At 43.1% G+C, this 24,657-nt stretch overlaps 1 protein-coding gene across 4 annotated transcripts in view; it reads left to right on the top strand.

Moving 5' to 3' along the window:
• LYST (lysosomal trafficking regulator) overlaps positions 1-24,657 on the top strand; it is a 1,083,863-nt gene that overhangs the window by 84,892 nt on the left and 974,314 nt on the right. For all 4 annotated transcript variants that reach the window (XM_056566940.1, XM_056566939.1, XM_056566938.1 and 1 more), the window contains exon 3: positions 18,668-18,758. In XM_056566940.1, the coding sequence (XP_056422915.1) occupies positions 18,668-18,758 (91 nt within the window). The remainder of the gene's footprint in view (positions 1-18,667; positions 18,759-24,657) is intronic.

The following is a 24,657-nucleotide window of genomic DNA, read 5'->3' as shown; positions in this document are numbered from 1 at the left end:
GGTTTTCACTCAAAATCTCATGATACATGGCCCCATTCATTCTTTCCTTTACACGGATCAGTCATCCTGGTCCCTTTGCTGAAAAATAGCCCCAAAGCATGATGTTTCCACCCCCATGCTTCACAGTAGGTATGGTATTCTTTGAATGCAATTCAGCATTCTGTCTAATTCAAACACGCCATGTTGTATCAAAAAGTTGTACTTTTGGTTTAATCTTACCAAATGACATTCCCCCAATCATCTTCTGGATCATCCAAATGCTCTCTAGCAAACTTCAGACTGGCCCGGACATGTACTGGCTTAAGCAAGGGGAGACGTCTGGCACTACATGATTTGAGTACCTGGCAGTGTAGTTACTGATGGTAGCCTTTGTTACTTTGGTCCCAGCTCTCTGCAGGTCATTCACTAGGTCCCCCAGTGTTGTTCTGGGATTTTTGCTAACCAAAGGATGAGATCTTTACCCCTAAATGACACAGGATGTATATTTACGTCCTGTCTGCTCCAGTTATGTGTAGCTCGCTCAGGAGCTGATCGCACTTCATACCCTGCAGGTCCTGGTTGCTGTAAGCAACTAGGACCCACGGCAGTGTAAAAAAAGTTAATAAATGATTTAACCCCTTCCCTAATAAGTTTGAATCACCCCCCTTTTCCCTTTAAAAACAAAAACAATGTAAATAAAAAATACAAACATATGTGGTATCACCGCGTGCAAACTATAAAAATATATCCTTAAACAGCACAGCCCATAAAAATATTCCAAAGTCCAAAATGGCTTTTTATACCATAACATTTATTTATAAAAAGCAATAGTTAGATCAAAAAAAATTAAATAAAATTGTACTGATAAACATACAAATTATGGAGGCTTTTCTCCAATTTCACCTTGTGAAAATGAAACATTTGGGGTAACATCAGCATTTTAGTGGAAAAAATTTAATTTTTCATTTACACATACAACTAAAGCGGAAATTTGTCAAACACCTGTGGGGTGTTAAAGCCCACTGTACCACTTGTTACGTTCCTTGAGGGGTGTAGTTTCCAAAATAGTATGCCACGTGTTTATTTTTTGCTGTTCTGGCACCATAGCGGCTTCCTAAAATGCGACATGCCCCCCCCCCCCCAAAAACCATTTTAGCCAAATTTGCTTTCCAAATGTGACTACCTCTCTTCTGAGCATTGTAGTGCGCCCGCAGTGCACTTGACATCCACACATGGGGTATTTCCATACTCAGAAGAGATGGGGTTACAAACTTTGGGGGGGGCACATTTTCTCCGATAACGCTTTGTAAACATGTAAAATTTGGGGGAAAACCAGCATTTTAGTGAAAAAAAATACATTTACACATCCAACTTTTACAAACACCTGTTGGCTGTTAAGGCTCACTGGACTCCTTGTTACGTTCCTTGTGGTGTGTAGTTTCCAAAATAGTATGCCATGTTTTTTTTTTTTTTTTTGCTTTCCTGGCACCATAGGGGCTTCCTAAATGTGACATGCCCCCCAAAAACCATTTTGGAAAAACTCACTCTCCAAAATCCCATTGTTGCTCCTTCTCTTCTGAGCCTTGTAGTGCATCCGCAGAGCACTTGACATCCACATATTAGGTATTTCCTTACTCAGGAGAAATTGGGTTACAAATTTTGGGGGGCGTTTTCTCCTTTTTACCCCTTGTAAAATTTCAAAAACTGGGTCTACAAGAACATGCGAATATAAAAAAAAATGAAGATTTTGAATGTTCTCCTTCACCTTGCTGCTATTCCTGTGAAACACCTAAAGAGTTAACACACTTCCTGAATGTCATTTAGAATACTTAGGGGGATGCAGTTTTTATAATTTTATCATTTATGGTGTATTTCTAATAGGGATCGACCGATTGGTCGGCTGATGGTTTGGCTGATATTATCTGCCGATATTCACTATTTTTTGACGTTATCGGCAATTACCTTCCGATAATGCCACGCCCCCGCACAGCAGCCCATCCCTCACCACCGCACTACCCACCGCCCCACCCCAGCCAGAGACCGCCGCTGCCCCATTGCCTCCCCTATTACCGGTTTTATAATTACCTGTTCCTGGGGCCCGTGGTCCGCGCTACTTCTGACTCCTGCGGCGTCCTGTGTTACGCTGTGCCCTGCGCGATGAGTGACTTCCTAAACGCGAGGTCACCGTCAGTGCGCACAGTGACAGCACAGGAGGATGCCGCCGGAGCCAGAAGTAGCGCCGACCCTGGGAACAGGTAATTATAAAACTGGGAATGGGGGAGGCAATGTGGCAGCGGCAGTCTCTGGCCGGGGCGGTGCTGTTTAACCTCTTAAGGACGCAGAACGTAAATGTACGTCCTGGTGCTGTGGTACTTAACGCACCAGGACGTACATTTAAATCCTGTGCATAACCGCGGGCATCGGAGCTGATTGCAGCCAGGGACCCGCCGGCAATGGCCTACGCCTGCGATTTCGCGGGCGTCCGCCATTAACCCCTCAGGTGCCGGGATCAATACAGATCCCGACATCTGCGGCAGTGCGCGATTTCAATGAATGATCGCATCGCCCGCAGCTCTGCTGCGGGGGTCCGATCATTCAGAACGCCGCACGGAGGTCCCCTCACCTTCCTCCTTCTGGCTCCCAACGTCTTCGGCTCTTGGCTGAGATCGAGCAGACCAGAACAGAAGATGACCGATAACACTGATCTGTTCTATGTCCTATACATAGAACAGATCAGTATTAGCAATCATGGTATTGCTATGAATAGTCCCCAATGGGGACTATTCAAGTGTAAAAAATTTTTTTTTTTAAATGTAAAAGTAAAAAAAAAGTGAAAAATCCCCTCCCCCAATAAAAAAGTAAAACATCCGTTTTTTCCTATTTTACCCCCAAAAAGCGTAAAAAAATAAATTTAATAGACATATTTGGTATCGCCGCGTGCGCAAATGTCCGAACTATTAAAATAAAATGTTAATGATCCCGTACGGTGAACGGCGTGAACGTAAAAAAAAAAGTCCAAAATTGCTACTTTTTTAATACATTTTATAAAAACAAAAATTATAAAAAATGTATTAAAAGTTTTTTATATGCAAATGTGGGTATCAAAAAAAGACAGATCATGGCGCAAAAAATTAGCCCTCATACCGTCGCTTATACGGAAAAATAAAAAAGTTAGAGGTCATCAAAATATAGGGATTATAAACGTACTAATTTGGTTAAAAAGTTTGTGATTTTTTTAAGCACAACAATAATATAAAAGTATGTAATAATGGGTATCATTTTAATCATAAAGATAAATGGGGGTGACTGGTTCTCAAGGTCTTGAGTGTGATGGAAATGTGTTGTATGGTTTTGTCTGTGAATATGTAATGATGATAGTGGTGTTTATGAATAATTAAAGAGGGTGATGATGTGTGTTTGTATAAACTTGAGGGTATGTATATATATATATAATGAAGGAGGGTGATAGGTGTTCCTGTATAAACTGGAGAATCTGTATATAATGATCGGTGTATATGGGAGAGAGGGAAAAGTATGGGGGAGAAAAGTATCTTGATAGGTGTTTGTGAATGATTGGAGAGGGGGATGGTAAGTTTTACTGTATAAATTGGAGAATATGCATGTATATAATGAATATTTGTGATGATAGGTGTTTCTATATAAACTGCAGGATGTGTGTGTATATATTGATCGGTGTATATGGGAGAGAGAAGTATAGGGGAGAAGGAAATGATTGAAGGAGAAGGGGGATGATGAAAGAGAGATAGAGGATGGTGAAAATAAAAGAAAAGGCTCTTACTTGGATAGATAAAAGCGTAATTTATTTGTAATTTAATAATATAAAACAGGAAAAAACGCTGGGCCCTAGCGCTTATACTTTCCAATGCATATGAAACAGTTAAAATAATTCATAAATGTAATTCATAACAAGGTCAGTAGATGAAAAGCACTAAATAGTTATACAATGTGCAATAGTAGGTAAATGAACCCGGTGCTGCGACCGCAAGGTATAACAGACCAAGTCAATTGCTCTCGGTACGGCGACCGTAGAGATGTGTGAAATAGTCAAGTAGTCCACGGTGCTGCGACCGTATGCCAGAAAGAAGAAACAAAGTCACAATGTATCGGTACTGCGACCGTATGCCAGAAAGAAGAAACAAAGTCACAATGTAGCAGTGCTGCGACCGTAGTTGGTAGTACAATTCAATGGGACACAATGTGTCAATGTTGCGAGGGTGCGTGCTGTCTCTAACAGAGTGAGGGAGCCATGGATTGGCAGTGGGCCAAAAGGAGGAAGCTCCAGCGGTTGCAAGGCTGGGTAGTGGAAAGGGGGAAGAAATATCTTGTGGTACTATGTACCTCTCACCCGGTCACTCCTATGGACTTTGTGATGTCAGTCCTCACTCTGGAAACGAAGCCGCTTGTTTGTGGCTGTCTGCGGTCACTGGTGCTCGGCTTCTCCTCGTGGCGGTGAGCGTGTTGGGCGCGTAATAGAATCCTGGCGCGCTGTGATGATCCTGTGGTTCAGCTGGTGGTGATAGTGCTTGCAATGGTGTCTACTGCCTTAAGACTAGACGCGTTTCGGACCCTCTAGGTCCGTCCTCAGTAGTCTCTAGGACTACTGAGGACGGACCTAGAGGGTCCGAAACGCGTCTAGTCTTAAGGCAGTAGACACCATTGCAAGCACTATCACCACCAGCTGAACCACAGGATCATCACAGCGCGCCAGGATTCTATTACGCGCCCAACACGCTCACCGCCACGAGGAGAAGCCGAGCACCAGTGACCGCAGACAGCCACAAACAAGCGGCTTCGTTTCCAGAGTGAGGACTGACATCACAAAGTCCATAGGAGTGACCGGGTGAGAGGTACATAGTACCACAAGATATTTCTTCCCCCTTTCCACTACCCAGCCTTGCAACCGCTGGAGCTTCCTCCTTTTGGCCCACTGCCAATCCATGGCTCCCTCACTCTGTTAGAGACAGCACGCACCCTCGCAACATTGACACATTGTGTCCCATTGAATTGTACTACCAACTACGGTCGCAGCACTGCTACATTGTGACTTTGTTTCTTCTTTCTGGCATACGGTCGCAGTACCGCTACATTGTGACTTTGTTTCTTCTTTCTGGCATACGGTCGCAGCACCGTGGACTACTTGACTATTTCACACATCTCTACGGTCGCCGTACCGAGAGCAATTGACTTGGTCTGTTATACCTTGCGGTCGCAGCACCGGGTTCATTTACCTACTATTGCACATTGTATAACTATTTAGTGCTTTTCATCTACTGACCTTGTTATGAATTACATTTATGAATTATTTTAACTGTTTCATATGCATTGGAAAGTATAAGCGCTAGGGCCCAGCGTTTTTTCCTGTTTTATATTATTAAATTACAAATAAATTACGCTTTTATCTATCCAAGTAAGAGCCTTTTCTTTTATTTTCACCATCCTCTATCTCTCTTTCATCATCCCCCTTCTCCTTCAATCATTTCCTTCTCCCCTATACTTCTCTCTCCCATATACACCGATCAATATATACACACACATCCTGCAGTTTATATAGAAACACCTATCATCACAAATATTCATTATATACATGCATATTCTCCAATTTATACAGTAAAACTTACCATCCCCCTCTCCAATCATTCACAAACACCTATCAAGATACTTTTCTCCCCCATACTTTTCCCTCTCTCCCATATACACCGATCATTATATACAGATTCTCCAGTTTATACAGGAACACCTATCACCCTCCTTCATTATATATATATATATATACATACCCTCAAGTTTATACAAACACCCATCATCACCCTCTTTAATTATTCATAAACACCACTATCATCATTACATATTCACAGACAAAACCATACAACACATTTCCATCACACTCAAGACCTTGAGAACCAGTCACCCCCATTTATCTTTACGAATTTTCTGCTTAATCAGGGTATACAGGAGATTATACCCAGACTGAAGTTCTCGGTCACCACACCAGATTGAGTACATCTCACACTTCCTTAATCGTTTTCATATCATTTTAATCATATTGACCCTCAGAATAAAGAACACACGTCATTTTTACCGTAAATTGTACGGCGTGAAAACGAAACCTTCCAAAATTAGCAAAATTGCGTTTTTCTTTTAAATTTCCCCACAAAAATAGTGCTTTTTGGTTGCGCCATACATTTTATGATATAATGAGTGATATCATTACAAAGGACAACTGGTCGCGCAAAAACAAGCCCTCATACTAGTCTGTGGATGAAAATATAAGAGTTATGATTTTTAGAAGGCGAGGAGGAAAAAATGAAAACGTAAAAATTAAATTGTCTGAGTCCTTAAAGGGTAGCTCCCACCATCCCTTTTTTTTTTCTTTCTGTCCCTGCCTATTGCCCATCTATCCCTAACCACCTCCCTGCCTTTACATTTTTTTTTTTTTTTTTTACTATATTAAAAATGCTTTTTTTTCTGCCCGGTAGTGTGCTCACTACCAGGCAGACTTCCCCGGCAGGCATGACTTCACTGATGCCTGCTGGGGGGGCCCGACTTCCGCCCTTAGGTCAACTATACAGGGTGCCTCCAGCTGTTTCACCACTACAACTCCCAGCCTGCCCTGACATCTATTGGCTGTCAGGACATGCTGGGAGTTGTAGTGGGGAAACAACTGTAGGCACCCTGTGGTGAAAACAGTCTCAGCCGCAGCTGGCACAGATCCCGCTCCCCCAGGCCCCGCCGCGCAACACCCCCCACCCTTCTCCCTCCGCCCGCCCGAAAAAGACATTCCGCTCCCCTTATAAGACCTCAGATCAGACTTGCCCATCCGGAGGATCAGCGCAGCAATGAGTGCGCGCGCAGCCTCCAGACAGGGTAACGGGGGCCACGCGCGAGGCTAGTGGAGCAGCTTGACAGTGGGCAGTGCAGCCCCAGCTATCAGCGTGCTCGCTCTCGCCGGTTTGATTGACAGGCGGGAGCGAGCACCGCAGTGACTGGATTTCGACTCATTGCCAGGCTGAAATGAGTCGAAATCCAGTAGTGACGTCACTGCTGAATGCGTTCGGCCACTAGGAGGGCGACCCCTAGTGGCCGAATTTAAAAGTGATTTTAAACTTGTTTAAAATCACTTTTTTTAATTGAAGTATATTAGAGATATGTTGTAGTACTTAAGTACTAACACATATCAATTTTTTTTACTTCATGACAGTGCCCATTTAAGGCCAAAATGGGCTGAGTCCTTAAGGGGTTAAGGGGGGCGGTGGCGGTGGTAGGACTAAGGAGCACCCTGTAAGACCCCAGGAAAGGCAGGGGGAGAGAAGCGGGTGGTGGCGGCGGTCTCTGGCACCGCCAAAGCCGCTGTAGTTCATTGATTTAAAGTGTTTGCTTTAAATCATTTATCTGCAGCGGTGTCGCTGGGGGGGAGGTGGTTGGGGACGGTGGAATAAATAGCCAATAACTTGTACCGGAATATCGGTTTTAAGTTATTGGCTATCGGCCCTAACCTCCACAGATTATCGGTATCTGCCCTAAAAAATCGATATCGGTCGATCCCTAATTTCTAATATGAAGACCCCTCAAATCCACTTCAAAACAGAACTGGTCCCTGAAAAATTCCGTCTTTGAAAATTTTGTGAAAAATTGGAAAATTGATGCTGAACTCTAACCCCTTAAGGACTTAGGACATACCTGCATGTCCTAAGCCCGCTCCTGGTGTTAAAAACGGTGACACTGCATCATACCGAGTTGGTCCCGGCTGCTAATCATAGCCGGGACCCTGGTCTAACAGCGCGTGGCATCGATCGTTGTGCCGCGCGCTGTTAACCCTTCAGACGCGGCGATCAATGTTGACCGCCGCGTCTGAAGACGAAAGTAAACGCTTCCTGGCAGCTCAGTCGGGCTGATCGGGACATCACGATAAAATCGTGATGTTCCGATCAGCTGGGACTCAGGCGGAGGTCTCCTTACCTGTGTCCTCGGCGTCCGATCGGGGTTTTATTGCTCCAAGCCTGAGCTACAGGCTTGAGCAATCGAGCCCCTATCTCGCTGATACGTGCAGAGCTATGGCTCTGCAGGGATCAGCATAGGACATCAATGTGTGCAGTGATATAGCTCCCTATGGGAGCTATAGCACTGCAAAAAAAAAGTGAAAAAAAGTTAACAAAGGTCATTTAACCCTTTCCCTAATAAAAGTTTGAATGCCCCCCTTTTCCCATAAAAAAAAAAACTGTGTAAATGTGGTATCGCCGCGTGTGTAAATGTCCAAACTATAAAAATATATCATGAATTAAACCGCACGGTCAAAGGCGTACATGCAAAAAAATTCCACAGTCCAAAATAACGTATTTTTGGTTGCTTTTTGTATTATGAAAAAATGAATTAAAAGCGATCAAAAAGTCCGATCAATACAAAAATTGTACCGCTAAAAACGTCAGATCACGGCGCAAAAAATGATCCCTCATACCGACCCATACGCAGAAAAATAGTTATAGGGGGTCAGAAGATGACAATTTTAAACGTATAAATTTCCGTGCTTGTAGTTATGATTTTTTCCAGAAGCACGACAAAATCAAACCGATATAAGTAGGGTGTCTTTTTAATCATATGGACCTACAGAATAAAGATCAGGTGTCATTTTTACTGAAAAATGTACTGCAAAGAAACGTAAGCCCCCAAAAGTTACAAAATGGAGTTTTTTTCTTCAATTTCGTTGCACAATTTTTTTCCGTTTCGTTGTATTATTTTGGGTAAAATGACTCATGTCAATGCAAAGTAGAATTGGTGGCACAAAAAATAAAAACAATCATTTGGATTTTTAGGTGCAAAATTAAAAGGGTTATGATTTTTAAAAGGTGAGGAGGAAAAAACGAAAGTGCAAAAACCGAAAACCCCTCAGTCCTTAAGGGGTTAAAGCCCTCTGTCTTCCAAAAGTATAAACATGTCAACTTTATGATGCAAATATAAAGTAGAAATATTGTATATGTGACTCAATATATCATTTATTTGGTATGTCTAATTTCCTTATAAGCAGAGAGTTTAAAAGTAAAAAAAAAAGCCAAATTTTCTAATTTTTCATCAAATTTGGGGATTTTTCACCAAGAAAGGATGCAAGTATGGCCCAAAATTTACCACTATGTTAAAGTAAAATATGTCACTAAAAAACTCTCTGAATCAGAATGAAAAGTATAAGCATTCCAGAGTTATTAATGCTTAAAGTAACAGTGGTCAGTTAAAAAAAAAAAAAAAAAAGCTCTGGTCCTTAAGGTGAAAATGGGCTTGGTCCTTAAAGGGGTACTCTGCCCCTAGACATCTTATCCCCTATCCAAAGGATAGGGGATAAGATGTCAGATCGCCGGATTCCCGCTGCTGGGGACCCCCTAGATTGCTCTGTGCGTAATTACTGGCGGTACAGAGGACGGAGCAGAGTGACGTCATGGCTCCGCCCCTCGTGACATTACGGCCTGCCCCCTTAATGCAAGTCTATTGCGGGGGTGTGGTGACCGCCACGCCCCCTTCCATAGTCTTGTATTGAGGGGGCGGGTCGTGACGTCACAAGGGGCAGAGCCGTGACATAACTGTGCTCCGGCCCCTCTATTGCCCGTCATTATGTGCAGAGCGAACTCGCCCAGCAGCGGGACCCGGGCGATCTGACATCTTATACCCTATCCTTTGGATGCAGCCATTTTTTGCAAATCTGACCTGTCACTTGCAGTAATAATTCTGAGACGCTTTTACTTATCATTCTGATTTCAAGATTGTTGTTTTTTCGTGACAAATTCTACTTTGTTAGTGGTAAAATTTTGTTTATACTTGCATTGTTACTGGGTGAAAAAAATCCAAAAGTTCATAGAAATTATCAACATTTTGTATTTTTCTAACTTTGAAACTGTCTGCTTGTAAGGAAAATGGACATCCGAAATAGATTATATATTGATTCACATATACAATATGTCTTCTTTAACCCCTTAAGGACCAGGCCATTATTACACCTTAAGGACCAGAGCGTTTTTTGCAATTCTGACCACTGTCACTTTAAACATTAATAACTCTGAAATGCTTTTAGTTATCATTCTGATTCTGAGATAGTTTTTTCGTGACATATTCTACTTTAACTTAGTGGTAAAATTTTATGGTAACTTGCATCCTTTCTTGGTGAAAAATCCCAAAATTTGATGAAAAAAATGAAAATTTTACATTTTTCTAACTTTGAAGCTCTCTGCTTGTAAGGAAAATGGATATTCAAAATAATATTTTTTTTTTGGTTCATATATACAATATGTCTACTTTATGTTTGCATCATAAAATTTATGAGTTTTTACTTTTGGAAGACACCAGAGGGCTTCAAAGTTCAGCAGCAATTTTGAAATTTTTCACAAAATTTTCAAACTCGCTATTTTTCATGGACCAGTTCAGGTTTGAAGTGGATTTGAAGGGTCTTCATATTAGAAATACCCCATAAATGACCCCATTATAAAAACTACACCCCCCCCAAAGTATTCAAAATGACATTCAATAAGTGTATTAACCCTTTAGGTGTTTTACAGGAATAGCAGCAAAGTGAAGGAGAAAATTCACAATCTTCATTTTTTACACTCGCATGTTCTTGTAGACCCAATTTTTGAATTTTTGCAAGGGGTAAAAAGGAGAACATTTTTACTTGTATTTGAAACCCAATTTCTCTCGAGTAAGGACATACCTCCTATGTCTATGTTAATTGTTCGGCGGGCGCAGTAGAGGGCTCAGAAGGGAAGGAGCGACAAATGGTTTTTGGCGGGCATGTCACCTTTAGGAAGCCCCTATGGTGCCATTTTGGAAACTAGACCCCTCGGGGAACGTAACAAGGGGTAAAGTGAACCTTAATACCCCACAGGTGGTTCACGACTTTTGCATATGTAAAAAAAATAAAAATACATTACCTAAAATGCTTGGTTTCCCAAAAACTTTTAATTTTTTAAAAAGGATAATAGCAGAAAATACCCCCCAAAATTTGAAGCCCAATTTCTCCCGATTCAGAAAACACCCCATATGGGGGTGCAAAGTGCTCTGCTGGCGCACTACAGGTCTCAGAAGAGGAGGAGTCACATTTGGCTTTTTGAAAGCAAATTTTGCTCTGGGGGCAGGTCGCATTTAGGAAGCCCCTATGGTGCCAGAACAGCAAAAAAAAAACCACATGGCATACCATTTTGGAAACTATACCCCTCGGGGAACGTAACAAGGGGTAAAGTGAACCTTAATACCCCACAGGTGATTCACGACTTTTGCATATGTAAAAAAAATAAAAAAATTTTTTTACCTAAAATGCTTGGTTTCCCAAAAATTTTACATTTTTAAAACGGCTAATAGCAGAAAATACCCCCCAAAATTTGTAACACAATTTTTCCCGAGTACGGCGATACCCCATATGTGACCCTAAACTGTTGCCTCGAAAGACGACAGGGCTCCAAAGTGAGAGCGCCATGCGCATTTGAGGCCTAAATTAGGGACTTGTATAGGGGAGGACATTGGGGTATTCTACGTCAGTGATTCCCAAACAGGGGGCCTCCAGCTGTTGTAAAACTCCCAGCATGCCTAGACAGTCAGTGGCTATCTGGCAATACTGGGATTAGTTGTTTTGCAACAGCTGGAGGCTCCGTTTTGGAAACAGTGGTGTACCAGACGTTTTTCATTTTTATTGGGGAGGGGAGGGGGCGCTGTTTAGGGGTATGTATATATGTAGTGTTTTTTTACTTTTTATTTTATTTTTTGGTAGTGTTTTTAGGGTACAGTCGCACGGGCGGGGGATCACAGTAGTTTCTCGCTGGCAGTTTGAGCTGCGGCAGAAAATTTGCCGCAGCTCAAACTTGCAGCCGGATACATACTGTAATCCTCCGCCCATGTGAGTGTACCCTGTACGTTCACATTGGGGGTGGGAGAAACATCCAGCTGTTGCAAAACTACAACTCCCATCATGTACGGTCTATCAGTGCATGCTGGGAGTTGTAGTTTTGCAACAGCTGGAGGCACACTGTTTGTGAAACACAGAGTTTGGTAACAAACTCAGTGTTTTGCAACCAGTGTGCCTTCAGCTGTTGCAAAGCTACAACCCCCACCATGTACGGACAGCGGAAGGGCATGCTGGGGATTGTAGTTATGCAACAACTGGAGACACCACACTGGTTTGCTACCTAACTCAATGTGCCTTCAGCTGTTGCGAAACTACAACTCTCAGCAGTCACCGACAGCCAGCGGACATGCTGGGAGTTGTAGTTATGCAACCACCAGATGCACCACTGCAACTCCCAGCATGCACTTTAGCTGATTGTGCAAGCTGGGAGTTGTAGTTATACAACAGCTGAAGGTACACTTTTCCATAGAAAAAATGTGCCTCCAGCTGTTGCAAAACCTTAAGTCCCAGCATGCCCATAAGGGAATGCTGGGAGTTGTGGTGGTCTGCCTCCTCCTGTTGAATAACTACAGCTCCCAGCATGCCCTTTTTGCATGCTGGGAGCTGTTGCTAAGCAACAGCAGGAGGCGGTCACTCACCACCTGCTGCTGCTGATCCACGCCGCGCAGGTCAGTCCCGCCGCCGTCGCTTCTGGGGCCCCAACAGGGACGCTGGGGATTGGGGTCCCAGCACCCGGGGTGCACGTCCCGCACCCGCTCACGTCCTCCGGAAGAGGGGCGGAGCGGGTTGCGGGAGTGACACCCGCAGCAGGCGCCCTGATTGGTCAGCCGGGAAACCGGCCGACGAATCAGGGCGATCGTGAGGTGGCACCAGTGCCACCTCAGCCCTGCAGGCTATGGCTGTACGGGGCCGTCAGAGACTGCCTCGAACAGCCTGTAATTCCGGGTCACCGGGTCACTGGAGACCCGATTGACCCGGAATCGCCGCAGATCGCTGGACTGAATTTTCCAGCGATCTGCAGCCAACGCCGACATGGGGGGGGGGGGGGGGCGCATAATGACCCCCCTGGGCGATATGCCGCGATGCCTGCTGAACTATTTCAGCAGGCATCGGGCACCGGCTCCCCTCCGGCTAGCGGCGGGGGGAGGGGAATGGACAGGACGTACTCCTACGTCCTTAAGGACTCGGAAACGGGGGCGTAGGAGTACGTCCATTGTCATTAAGGGGTTAAGTTGGCATCATAAAGGTGACATGTTTTTGCTTTTTGAAAACATTACATGACTTCAAAGTATAGCAGCAATTTTCAGAATTTTCTAGAAAATTCTAAATCAAAATTTTTCAGGGACCAGTTGAGTTTGAAGTGGATTTGAGGGGCCTTTCAGTAAAAAATCCCCCATAAAAGACACAATTATAGAAACTGCAGGAATCAAAATCTTAAGTTTTTTAAACTAAAATGTTCTTGTAGCCCCATTTTGTTCATTTTTACAAGGGGTAAAAGAAAAAGCCCCCCAAATTTTGTAACCCACTTTCTTTTAAGTATGGCACTAGAGAGCTCAGATGGGAAGGAGCAAAATTTGGCTTTTGGAGAGCAAATTTTGCTGAAATGGTCTTTTTTTTGGGGGGGGGGGGGGGGGCGCGTGTCCATTTAGGAAGCCCACATGGTGCCAGAACAGCACAAAAAAAAAAAAAAAACACATGGCTTACTATTTGGGAAACTTTACCCCTCAAGGAACGTAAAAAGGGGTACTGTGAGCATTTACACCCCACAGGTGTTTGATGAGCCTTAGTTAAATTGGGAATGTTTTTTTTCATTAAAACGCTGGTGTTTTCACAAGGGATAATATGAGAACATGCCCCCTAAAATTTCTAACTCCATTTCTTCTGAGAATATATATAACCCCTATGTGGACATAAAGAACCCTTCAGGCGCACTGATAGAGGGGAGAGGGAGCAACTCTGGGATTTTGGAGAGAGAATTTTGCTGAAATGGTTTTTGGGGCATGTCGCATTTAGGAAAACCATATGGCGCCAGAACAGCAAATAAAAAAAAAAACCACACATGGCACACTCTTTGGTAAAGTACACCTCTCAAGGAACGTAACAAGGGGTACCATGAGCCTTTCGTTAAACTGGGACATAAAAAATTTTTTTTTTTCACTAAAATGTTGGTGTTAGCCCAATTTTTTCATTTTCACAAGCGTTAATGGGAAACACTCCCCCATAATGTGTAGCCCAATTTTTCCTGAGTAAGGAAATACCCCATATGTTGACATAAAGTGCTCTGCGGGCACACAACATGGCTCAGAAGGGAAGAAGCGCCACTTGGCTTGTGGTGAGAGGATTTCGCCGGAAAAGTTTTTAGGGGCCATGTCGTACTTACCAAGCCCCAATGGTGTCAGGACAGTGGAAACTCCCCTCCTGTGACACCATTTAGTAAACTCCATACCTCAAATGTAGTAAGTGGTGCAGTGAGCATTTACACAATTTTGAAACAGTGGTCCGAGAAAATGAAGCCCCCCATGGTACCCAGAATGTAGAAACCACCCACATGTGACACTATTTTGGAAACTACACCACTCATGGAATGTAACAATGGGTGCAGTGATCATTGACACCCCACTGGCGTTTGACATATTTTTTTGGAAAAGTGGGCTATATCAAAAATGTTATTTTTCATTTTCACGGATCCCTGTTCCAAAAATCTGTCAGAAACCTATGGGGTGTAAAAGCACCCCTTGTGAAATTTCTCAAGGGATGTAGTTTTCAAAATGGGGTCACACTTGCGTTTATGTCAAAACAGCCGCAGTCAGCCACCCCTGTGCAAATCGCCAATTTATACCTCAAATGTACATGGCGCGCTCTCACACCTGAGTGTTGTTGTTCGCCTGTAGAACGATTTACGCCCCAAAATTTGTTACACAAAATTTGTTAAAGAAATACCCCATATGTTGCTCTTAACTGTTGCATTGACATGTGACAGGGCTCCGAAGTTAGAGTTCCATGTGCATTTGAGGCCTAAATTAGGGATTTGCATACCATACGGCAGTGTTTCCCGAACAGGGTGCCTCCAGCTGTTGCAAAACAATTCCCAGCATTCCTGGACAGTCAATGGCTGTCCTGCAATGCTGGGAGTTGTTTTCCAACAGTTGTAGGCTCTGTCTAGAAAACAGTGCCGTACGAGATTTTTATTTTTTTTTTATTGGTGGGGGGAGAGGTGTAACTGTGTAAGGGTTTGTGTATATGTAGTGTTTTTAGGGTATATTCAAACGGGTGGGGGTTCACAGCGAGTTTCCCACTCCGAGTTTGAGTTGTGGTAAAAAATTTATCGCAACTCAAACTCGCAGCGGGAAACTCACTGTAAACCCCCGCCCATGTGAATGTACCCTGTACTGTCATATATTTTGGGGAGGGGGGGGCGGCAAACCTTCAGCTATTGCAAAACTACGACTCCCAGCATACACTGACAGGATGTTGGGAGTTTAGTTTTGTCACAGCTGGAGGCACACTGGTGGGGTAACAGATTAACATGGGTTTTCCCAACCAGTGTGCTTCCAGCTGTTGGAAAACTAGAACTCTCAGCATAGACTGACAAACAAAAGGCATGCTGGGAGTTGCAGTTATGCAACAGCTGGAGGCACTCAACTGCAACTCCCGGCCCTTTGGCTGTCCGTGCATGCTGGGAGTTGTAGTTTTGCCACAGCTGTAGGCACACTGGTGAGAAAACACTGAGTTAGGTAAGAGACTAGTGTTTCCCCACCAGTTTGCCTCTAGCTGTTAAAAAAAAAAAAAATAATACAATTTCAAGCATGCACGGTCTGTCAGTGCATGCTGAGTCCTAGTTTTGCAACAGCTGGACGCATAAGGGTTTATAGTCACTGAGTTAGGTAACAGACCCTAACTCAGTGTTTCCTTACCTGTTCACCTCCTGCGGTTGCAATAGTATGACAGTGGTTGCAAAACTATAACAGCATGCTCTGACAGCCAAAAGGCATGCTGGGATTATGCAACTACTGGAGGCACACAACTACAACCCCCAGCAGCCGTTTTGTCTGTCCGTGTATGCTGGGAGTTGTAGTTTTTCAAAGTATGTATGGCAACAGTTCAGAGACCACTGCACAGTGGTCTCTAAACTGTGGCCCTCAAGATCTTGCAACACTACAACTCCTAACATGCACAGAAAGTTAATGGCTGCGCGGGCATGCTAGGAGTTGTAGTTTTGCAACCCCTAGCACACGCAAAAGCACCAATCACCCTGATTTTCTGGGCCATCGTGTCACCAGAGACCTGATTTGCCTGGAAACGCTGTGATTTGCTGGTCTGAATTGAAATGACGAGATAACCCGGAATGGCTGCTGTTAGTTAACAGGAGCCATCCTGGCCTGATGACCGCATCCGGAGACGCGGTGTAGAAACTGCTTTGTTTTTGGAATGCCTTACTAATTGATTGAGGACAACTGAATCTTTATAGGGGTTTATTACACGCTACACATATAAATACAAAAGGGGATCCTAACTAATTAAAGGATAGGGGTGTAAGGAAAAGGGGAAGGTGAAAGGAAGGGGGTAGGAAGTGCTTTCTCTATCTCATCATCCTATATGTATCACATATATAGCAATCATCCACACACATAACCCATACATTGCCCATCCCAAGACATCTCCATGGCCAATCAGAACAGTTGGTTTATTTGCATTGCAATCAGTTCTTGTCCTTTTGATGTCTTCTTGAGGGGGGGGGGGGGGTCTTCTTTGTTGTCCCCTACTGTGTTGACAGATGTCCAATTTTCCTTGAGAACCACACCTTGGTGGGCTGACAGGATGATTTGCAGTCCATTGTATCCAATACCGCAGGGGCTGGTTTGAGGGCTTATATTATTGGAGGTAACAGGAACTGTAGCTCATCTCCATTCTTATCACTCAGATGCCAGGCTTATTGTATGGCTTTGAACAGGATAAAAGCAAATGATTGTGTAATCAGCTGTTTGCCTCAACCATCATTCCTGGAGCCAGTCCTGCCAACACCCAACACCCATTCCATCCATGAAATTCCACTGCATTCCATTATATTTGAGTCCATAATAAAAACACATCAAAATTATATTAGTGTGGCTCCAACACGCGGTGATCACAGAACGCAGTGTGGTAAATGTACGTGATGCTTAGAAGCGTGGTACATTGACAGCGCTCATCCTTAAGGGTTTAAAAGTACTCAGGTGGAAAACATTATTATTATTATTTTTTTTTTCAAATCAACTGGTTCCAGAAAGTTGAACAGATTTGTAAATTACTTCTATTAAAAAAAATCTCAATACTTCCCGTACTTATAAGTTGCTGTGTACTACAGAGGAAGTGGAGTTATTCTTTTCAGTCTCACCACAGTGCTCTCTGCTGACACCTCTGTCTGTATCAGGAACTGTCCACAGTAGAAACAAATCCCCATAGAAAACTTCTCCTGCTCTGAACAGTTACTGACATGGACAGAGGTGTCAGCAGAGAGCACTGTGATCAGACTGTTCACCAGTAATCCCAAGTCCTTTTCACTAGAAGTTTTACCTAATATTTTCTTTTTCAATACATTTTTTTTTCCACATTACCATTATTGGTAATAGATGCAGATTGATGAGGAAAACATTTTAAGACTGCAAAAAGTGAAAGGGTCTGAAGAATTTCTGAATGCAGTGTATATTCACATTTATAGTGTTCTCTACTTGGTTGATTAGAAATAAAGTAGAATTGATGACATTTAGTCTCATGGTATGCTGATTGGATGCTGATTCGTCACTTTTTAATGATTGTTAAAGAAAACCGGTCATCCTGTTCACCCGCACTAAACCTAATACACTGGGTTATAGTGCAGGTGAACAGGAGACGAATGAGCGGTCACTGACTTTAATACATACCTTTTTGATCCAGAGATATGTCCCACCAAAGATCCACTTCTCTCAAGCCGGGTCAATTTGAATATTAAATGTTGCTAGTCACATAAGTGCCCAGACACATGTGCTCACATGTTCAGCGACTCCACGTCATTAGGACTTGGAGTTAAAGTCAGTAAATATTCAAATTGACCGGTGTGCTAGCCTCCAGCATGCAATTTAGAGAAGATAAAAGCAGGTCTTAAGTGGGATATAACTCTGGAATGAAGGTACGTATTTAAAGGGATACGCCGGTGGAAATGTTTTTTTTTTTATCAACTGGTGCCAGAAAGTTGAAGAGATTTGTAAATTACTTCTATTTAAAAACCTCCACAGGAAGTTCTTTTCGAATTTCTCTTTAGTCTGAACTTAGTGCTCTCTTCTGATACCTCTGTCCATGTCCTGAACTGTCCAGAGTAGGATAGGTTTGCTATGGGGATTTGCTTCTGGTCTGGACAGTTCTTGAGGTGTCAGCAGAGAGAACTGTGGTCAGACAGAAAAGGAATTAAAAAAGAAAATAACTTCCTTGGAGCATACAGAAGCTGATAAGTACTGGAAGGATTGATATTTTTAAATAGAAGTAATTCACAAATCTGTTTAACATTTTGGCACCAATTGATTTAAAATAAGCTTTCTACTGGAGTACCCCTTTAAGTCAGGGACCCCTCAATGGTCTTCTGTTCACTCACCCTACAACCGAATGTATTGGGTTTAGTTTGGGTGAATAGAATAACTGTTTTCCTTTTTAACACCTTTTAATTAGGAATCGTACAGATCTGCCAAACTGACTACTACAGTACCTTGATATATTTTTCGTTTTTTGGTGTTGACACATTATTTAAGAGCATGAAAAATAAATTTCATGTTTTTGTTTTTACAGGGTTTGACATGTCGAGAAGAACTTATGACTCTAATTTTGTCTCTTATACCTTTGGTGTGGAAGATTCCTGTGGAAGAAGAGCAAGCAGGAGGTAAACATGCTTAAAATATATCAGAAATGCATATGAAAAGAGTATAGAAACCATAGATTAAAAAAATTGGTCTTTTAAGTCTTTCAATGTACTCACTATAATGTGTAAATTATGAAAGGGAACCAATCATCAGATTTTACCCTATATAACTCTTGGCAAAGTTCTATATAGGGTTAAATCTTTTTTCGTATCATCACTAAATCAGCACCACAATGAGATTGCCCCCATTGATCCTAAAGGAACAGGAAGCACAAAGAGGTTAAAAGGCCCCTCCCCGGACAACCCCTCAGTGTTTCCTGTTCTTTTAGGAAGCATTGAGGTTTTACCTCCTGGTCCTGGGGCTGGTGTCAGGATCAGTGTGGTCCAAGCCAGGCGGTAGGTCGGTCGTCCCAGGATTTCCCCCTCTCAGATGCCGCTCCGAGTCGCGCACTCTGTCGCTAGCCTCCCGGATCTCGCGGATTTTGAATCATGGCCGGGCTGTGCTGCACGTTGGGATGCCGATTGGAAGGCGCCTAAACTCAAATCAGCTGGGCTATTTAAAGGTAAGACTCATCCATTTCATGTCTTCTGTTTAAATGGACTCTGCCTCTGCAATTCGCTCTGAGTCTGCGGAGCTAGGGAAGTCTATCAGCCCAGTGAGTATCTGGCCCCCTTGGGGGGGTTTCATTTACTTTATTTTTTGAGGTTTATTCCTCTATGGGTATTCCTTCTCTCCTTTTTTAGGGAGAAAAAGACACCCCGAAAAAGTCTTCTAAAGCCAAGCTTAAGAAATGTGCCATGCTTTGAAAAATTACCTGAAGGACATCTGAAATACTTGTGTAATTCCTTTACGGCCAGGATTGTTCAGCAGGAGTCTCTGTCTTTTATGGACGAATTAAGGTCACTAATTAACAAACAGGTCCAGGCCTCTGTGGCAGCTGCTCTGCCTAAGCCAACTTCTTGTGATCCTCCTCCTGCTAAAAAATTTAAGCCTACAATTAATGTGGATTCTGATTCAGATTCTGAAATGGATGCCTTATCTTCTAACCTGGAGTCAGAGGAAGATTTTCCTTCTACCGGCAAAAAATTAGAGGATGATAGAATATTTTTCGGCCGAATATACGGATACTCTCCTAATTGCCGTAAAAAGTACCATGAATATAGAAGACCCTAAGGTTACCCTTTCAGTGCAGGATGAACTGTTTGCGGGTTTAAAACTTAGGAAACAAAATAGGTTTACTATTCATGAGAACCTGAAAAGTTTAATTATGGATGAATGGAAAGAACCAGATAAAAAGCTCATGTTAAGTAAAGAATTTAGATGAAGGTTCCCTTTCGGTAGTGAGGATACTGAATTATGGAGTGAAGCCCCCAAAATAGATGTTCAGGTGGCTAAAGTGGTCAAGAAAACTTCTCTCCCATTTGAGGATTCCTCACAGTTAAAAGAGCCTTTGGATAGGAAGATGGAAGAAATTCTTATGAAAAATTGGGATGCCTCATCAGCTTTATTAAGTCCCAACATCGCAGCAACAAGTGTCGCAAGATCTCTTTTTCTATGGCTGGGTCAATTAGAAGACCATATTGAGAATAAGACACCCAGAGACCAACCTGTTTCCTCTATCCCTATGCTGAAGCTAGCTACTGCTTTTCTAGTGGATGTGTCAGCTGAGTCTGTAAGAATGGCAGCAAAATCTGCGACCTTATCCAACTCTGCCAGAGAGCCCATTGGCTGAAAAATTGGCAGGGAGATTCTGTTTCTAAAACTAAACTCTGCTCTATTCCTTTTAAAGGTAAACTCGTGTTCGGATCTGTCTTACATAACATCCTACAGAAGGCGGCAGACAACAAAAAGAAGTTTCCTAAAGAGAAAGCTTCAAAACCAAAGAAGAATTTTCATCCCTTCAGAAATAGACAAAGGGATTATAGAGGAAAAGGAAAGTCCGGAAGGTGGAGTTATCCTATAGGAGGTAAGGGGCGAGACTTCTTGCTCAACCCTAACAACTCTGACAAAAAACGGTGACTTGCCTCCGGTGGGGGGGGAGACTAACTCTATTCTACCATGAGTGGAAGGATATAACAACAAACCAGTTCATTCTAAATTCCATCAAGAATGGGTTCAAAATGGTTTGTCTCCTTTCCACCTCAATCCTTCCGCACAACAAATCTCAGCACAGAGTCTCTAAACAACCAGCTATTTCAGGGTGTTAAGGATTTGTTGGCTCTGGGAGCAGTCATTCCTGCTCCTCTGGAGGAACAAGAACAGGGCCACTACTCTCGCCTTTTTCTTGTTCGCAAACCAAATGGTTCTTTCAGAACAATAATAAATCTAAAACATCTGAACCGTTTCATAATGTACAAACGCTTCAAGATGGAGACTCTCAAAACAGCTGTTCCGCTGATACCTCAGTATGCCTGGATGGCAACCATAGATCTAAGTGACGCCTATTTTCATGTGCCAATTTTTCCAAAACATCTAAAATTTTAGAGATTTGCTGTGATCAAAAATCATATGACCTTCCACTATCAATTCCAGGCTCTACCATTCGGAATATCCTCAGCCCCGAGAATCTTCACCAAGGTTATGATAGAAGTAGTGGCATCTTTGAGACAAAAGGGAATCCTACGCATTCCATATCTGGACGATCTCCTAGTTATTGCCAAGTCCAAGGAGCTTCTGTCCCAACATATAAGTTTAACAATTCTCTTTTTACAGGATTTGGGCTGGATCATAAACTTCCAGAAGTGGAATCTCCTCCCTGCAAAATAAAAATAGTTTTTAGGGATAATATTACTCAGACAGGCAAATGACTTTCGTTCCGGAGGAGAAGATTACTGCTCTAATCCAAAAGATCCAAGTCTTCCATCATTCAAATTCCTCCACAATCAGAAATGCGATGTCCCTGTGGGGTTCCATGACCTCTTGCATTCCCGCAGTCCCATGGTGCCAGAGTCACACAAGAATCCTTCAGAAACACATTCTCAAAGTCTGGAACCGCTCGCAGAGTTCGCTGGAGAAGACGAAAATTCCTATCTCTGTCAAAAATTTTCTCATTTGGTGGATGAAGAGAAAAAACCTGGAAAAAGGAGTATCCTGGGTTCCCATTCCTGTGGTGACAGTCACAACAGACGCCAAGGTTGGGGCGCACATGTTCAGAATATTTACCTACAGGTGGTAGTTACCACAGTAGCCTCCCTAAATCATCAGGGAGGAACAAGACACAGCCTTCTACAAGCCTTGACAGAGAAGATCTTTTTTTTGGGCGGAAGACAAGATATTGTCACTTTCTGCTGTGCATCTCAAGGGAAGCGAGAATATCCAAGCAGATTATTTAAGCCGACATCAGATCAATCCAGGGGAATGGGAACTCAATCCACAAGTTTTTCAAGATCTTGTCCTGAAGTGGGGCATTCCAGAAGTGGATCTATTCGCCACAAGAAAAAATCGGAAGGTAAACAAATTCTTTTCCCTGTTTCCAGGCGATCTCCCGGAGGCAGTGGATGCACTTCAAAAAAGTTGGAACTTCAACATAGCCTGTGCGTTCCCTCCTTTCCCTCTGATCAGCAGGTCTCTACAGAAGATACGGATGAAGAAGGCCAAAGTGATATTCATAGCCCCAAGGTGGCCCAAAAGAGGTTGGTACACTCTACTTCAACATCTATCCATAGATCACCCTTACCCTCTTCCAGTAAGAGAAGATCTCCTGCAGCAGGGTCCTCTACTATTCAAGGATCTAACAAACCTGCCGTTGACAGCCTGGCTTTTGAGCGGTCAGTGTTGATCCAGAGGGGCCTGTCTCACAGAATAATAGATACTCTATTGAAAAACAAAAAACCTTCTACTTCGGCTATTTATTGGAAACAATGGAAAAAATGTGTCTCCTGGTGTGGTTCTTCCCCTCCAAATCCTCTGAACCCTGATATTCCGCAAATCTTAAACTTTCTTCAAGAAGGATTTGACAAAGGATTATCCATCAGTACTTTGAAAGTACAGGCAGAAGCCTTAGGTTGCTTTTTTGATACAAGCATCGCGGACAATAAGTGGGTCAGAAGACTTTTTGGTATTGTGTCAAGACTGAAGCCAAAAATATCTAGCCTTTCTCCACCTTGGGATCTCAATTTAGTGCTTTCTAGTCTCACCAAGGAACCTTTTGAACCACTTTCAGACTCTTCTATAAAATTCCTAACTTGGAAAGCAGTCTTCCTGACAGCCATTACAACAGCAAGAAGAGTGAGATTCAAGCATTATCAATTGAAGAACCCTACCTTCGTGCTTGAAGACTAAATCTAGCTTTTTTACCAAAAGTTGTAACAAACTTTCACAGGTCTCAAGATATTATCCTACCAACTTTTTGTAATTCCCCAAAAAATAAAAAATAAATATTCCATTCCTTGGATGTCAGGAGAACCATCCTTTTCTACCTACAACAGACCAAGGATTGGAGGAAAGATCAAAATCTCTTCATTCAGTTCCAGGGCCCTAATAAAGGGAAGAAAGCCTCTAAAAGCTCTATTGCCAGATTGGTTAAGTCATCTATTGCTGAAGCTTACAGAAGATCTGGAGAACAAGTTCCTGAACATCTAAAAGCTCACTCAACCAGAGCAATGGCAGTCTCCTGGGCTGAAAAATCTTCTGCTTCATTGGAGCAGATTTGCAGGGCAGCAACTTGGTCTACCCCTCATACCTTCTTTAAACACTAAAAATTGGATGTAGCCTCGTCTCAGGATTTAGCCTTTGGACGGAAAGTGCTGCAAGCTGTAGTCCCTCCCTAGACATCATTTATCTGGTATGTCTCATTGTTGTGCTGATGTGATGATGATACGAAAATTGGGAATTATGACTTACCGATAATTCGGTTCTCTTGAATCATCACATCAGCACCCTTTAATCCCTCCCTAAGTAGTGTACATATGTTTAGTTATTTATATGTATGCTTCTTAGTAATTTGTAAACACTGAGGAGTTGTCCAGGGAGGGGCCTTTTAACCTCTTTGTGCTTCCTGTTCCTTTAGGATCAATGGGGGCAATCTCATTGTGGTGCTGATGTGATGATTCAAGAAAACCGAATTATCGGTAAGTCATAATTCCCACTATCCTCACCATCCTCGGGGGACGTTCCTGCCTGTGGGGATGGTGAGGATATGAATTTATAAGATGCTCCCCATAGGCCCCGTAAGTAGTCCACTTGGCGGGGAACTCCTCTCATCATGTCCCGTGTCTTCGGCCGACAGCGACGCCCGTCCGCTTGATTGACAGGGCTGCGTCATCGCTCTGCTCACTGACCAGGCGGAGTAGAGTGATAACGCTGCCCGTCAATCAATCCGAGGGGGGCTTCGCTGCTGGTTGAAGACACTGGACTAGGCGAAAGGAGCTCCCCACCCAGGAGACTACTTACGGGGCCGTCGGGGAGCATCTTATAAGTTGGTCGGTGATGCCTGGCATTATTTAGACACCTCCTTAAGAGGTTAAGGTGTACTCCAGTGGAAATTTTTTTTTTTTCAGTTGTTGCCGTACCGGTACGTCATGAGTCCGCTCCCAAAGTTGAACGCCACATCTAAAGTGAAAGTAAAACCATGCCGGTTAGCTCAGGGAGCTGTTCAGGATCGCCGCGACAAAATCGTGGCATCCCGAACAGCTTACATGAAAGCCGGAGGGTCCCTACCTGCCACCATACTGTCCGATCGCCGAATAAATGAGATGCAGGCATGAGCAATTAAGCGGCAGAATCGTCAATCAGTGGTTTCTTATGAGAAACCACTGATCAATGTAAAAGATCAGTGTGTGTAGTGTTATAGCTCCCTATGGGAGCATTTATCCCCTTCCCAAATAAAAGTTTGATTCACCCCCCTTTTCCCATACAAAAAAGTAAATACAAATGAACATATGTGGTATCGCCTCATGTGGAAATGTCCGAATTTTAAAA

The sequence above is a fragment of the Hyla sarda genome, chromosome 3, assembly GCF_029499605.1.
Source record: "Hyla sarda isolate aHylSar1 chromosome 3, aHylSar1.hap1, whole genome shotgun sequence".
In the NCBI taxonomy this organism is placed as follows: Eukaryota; Metazoa; Chordata; class Amphibia; order Anura; family Hylidae; genus Hyla; species Hyla sarda.
Note: the sequence above shows the minus strand (reverse complement) of the source record. Positions and strands in the feature narration are given on the sequence as shown.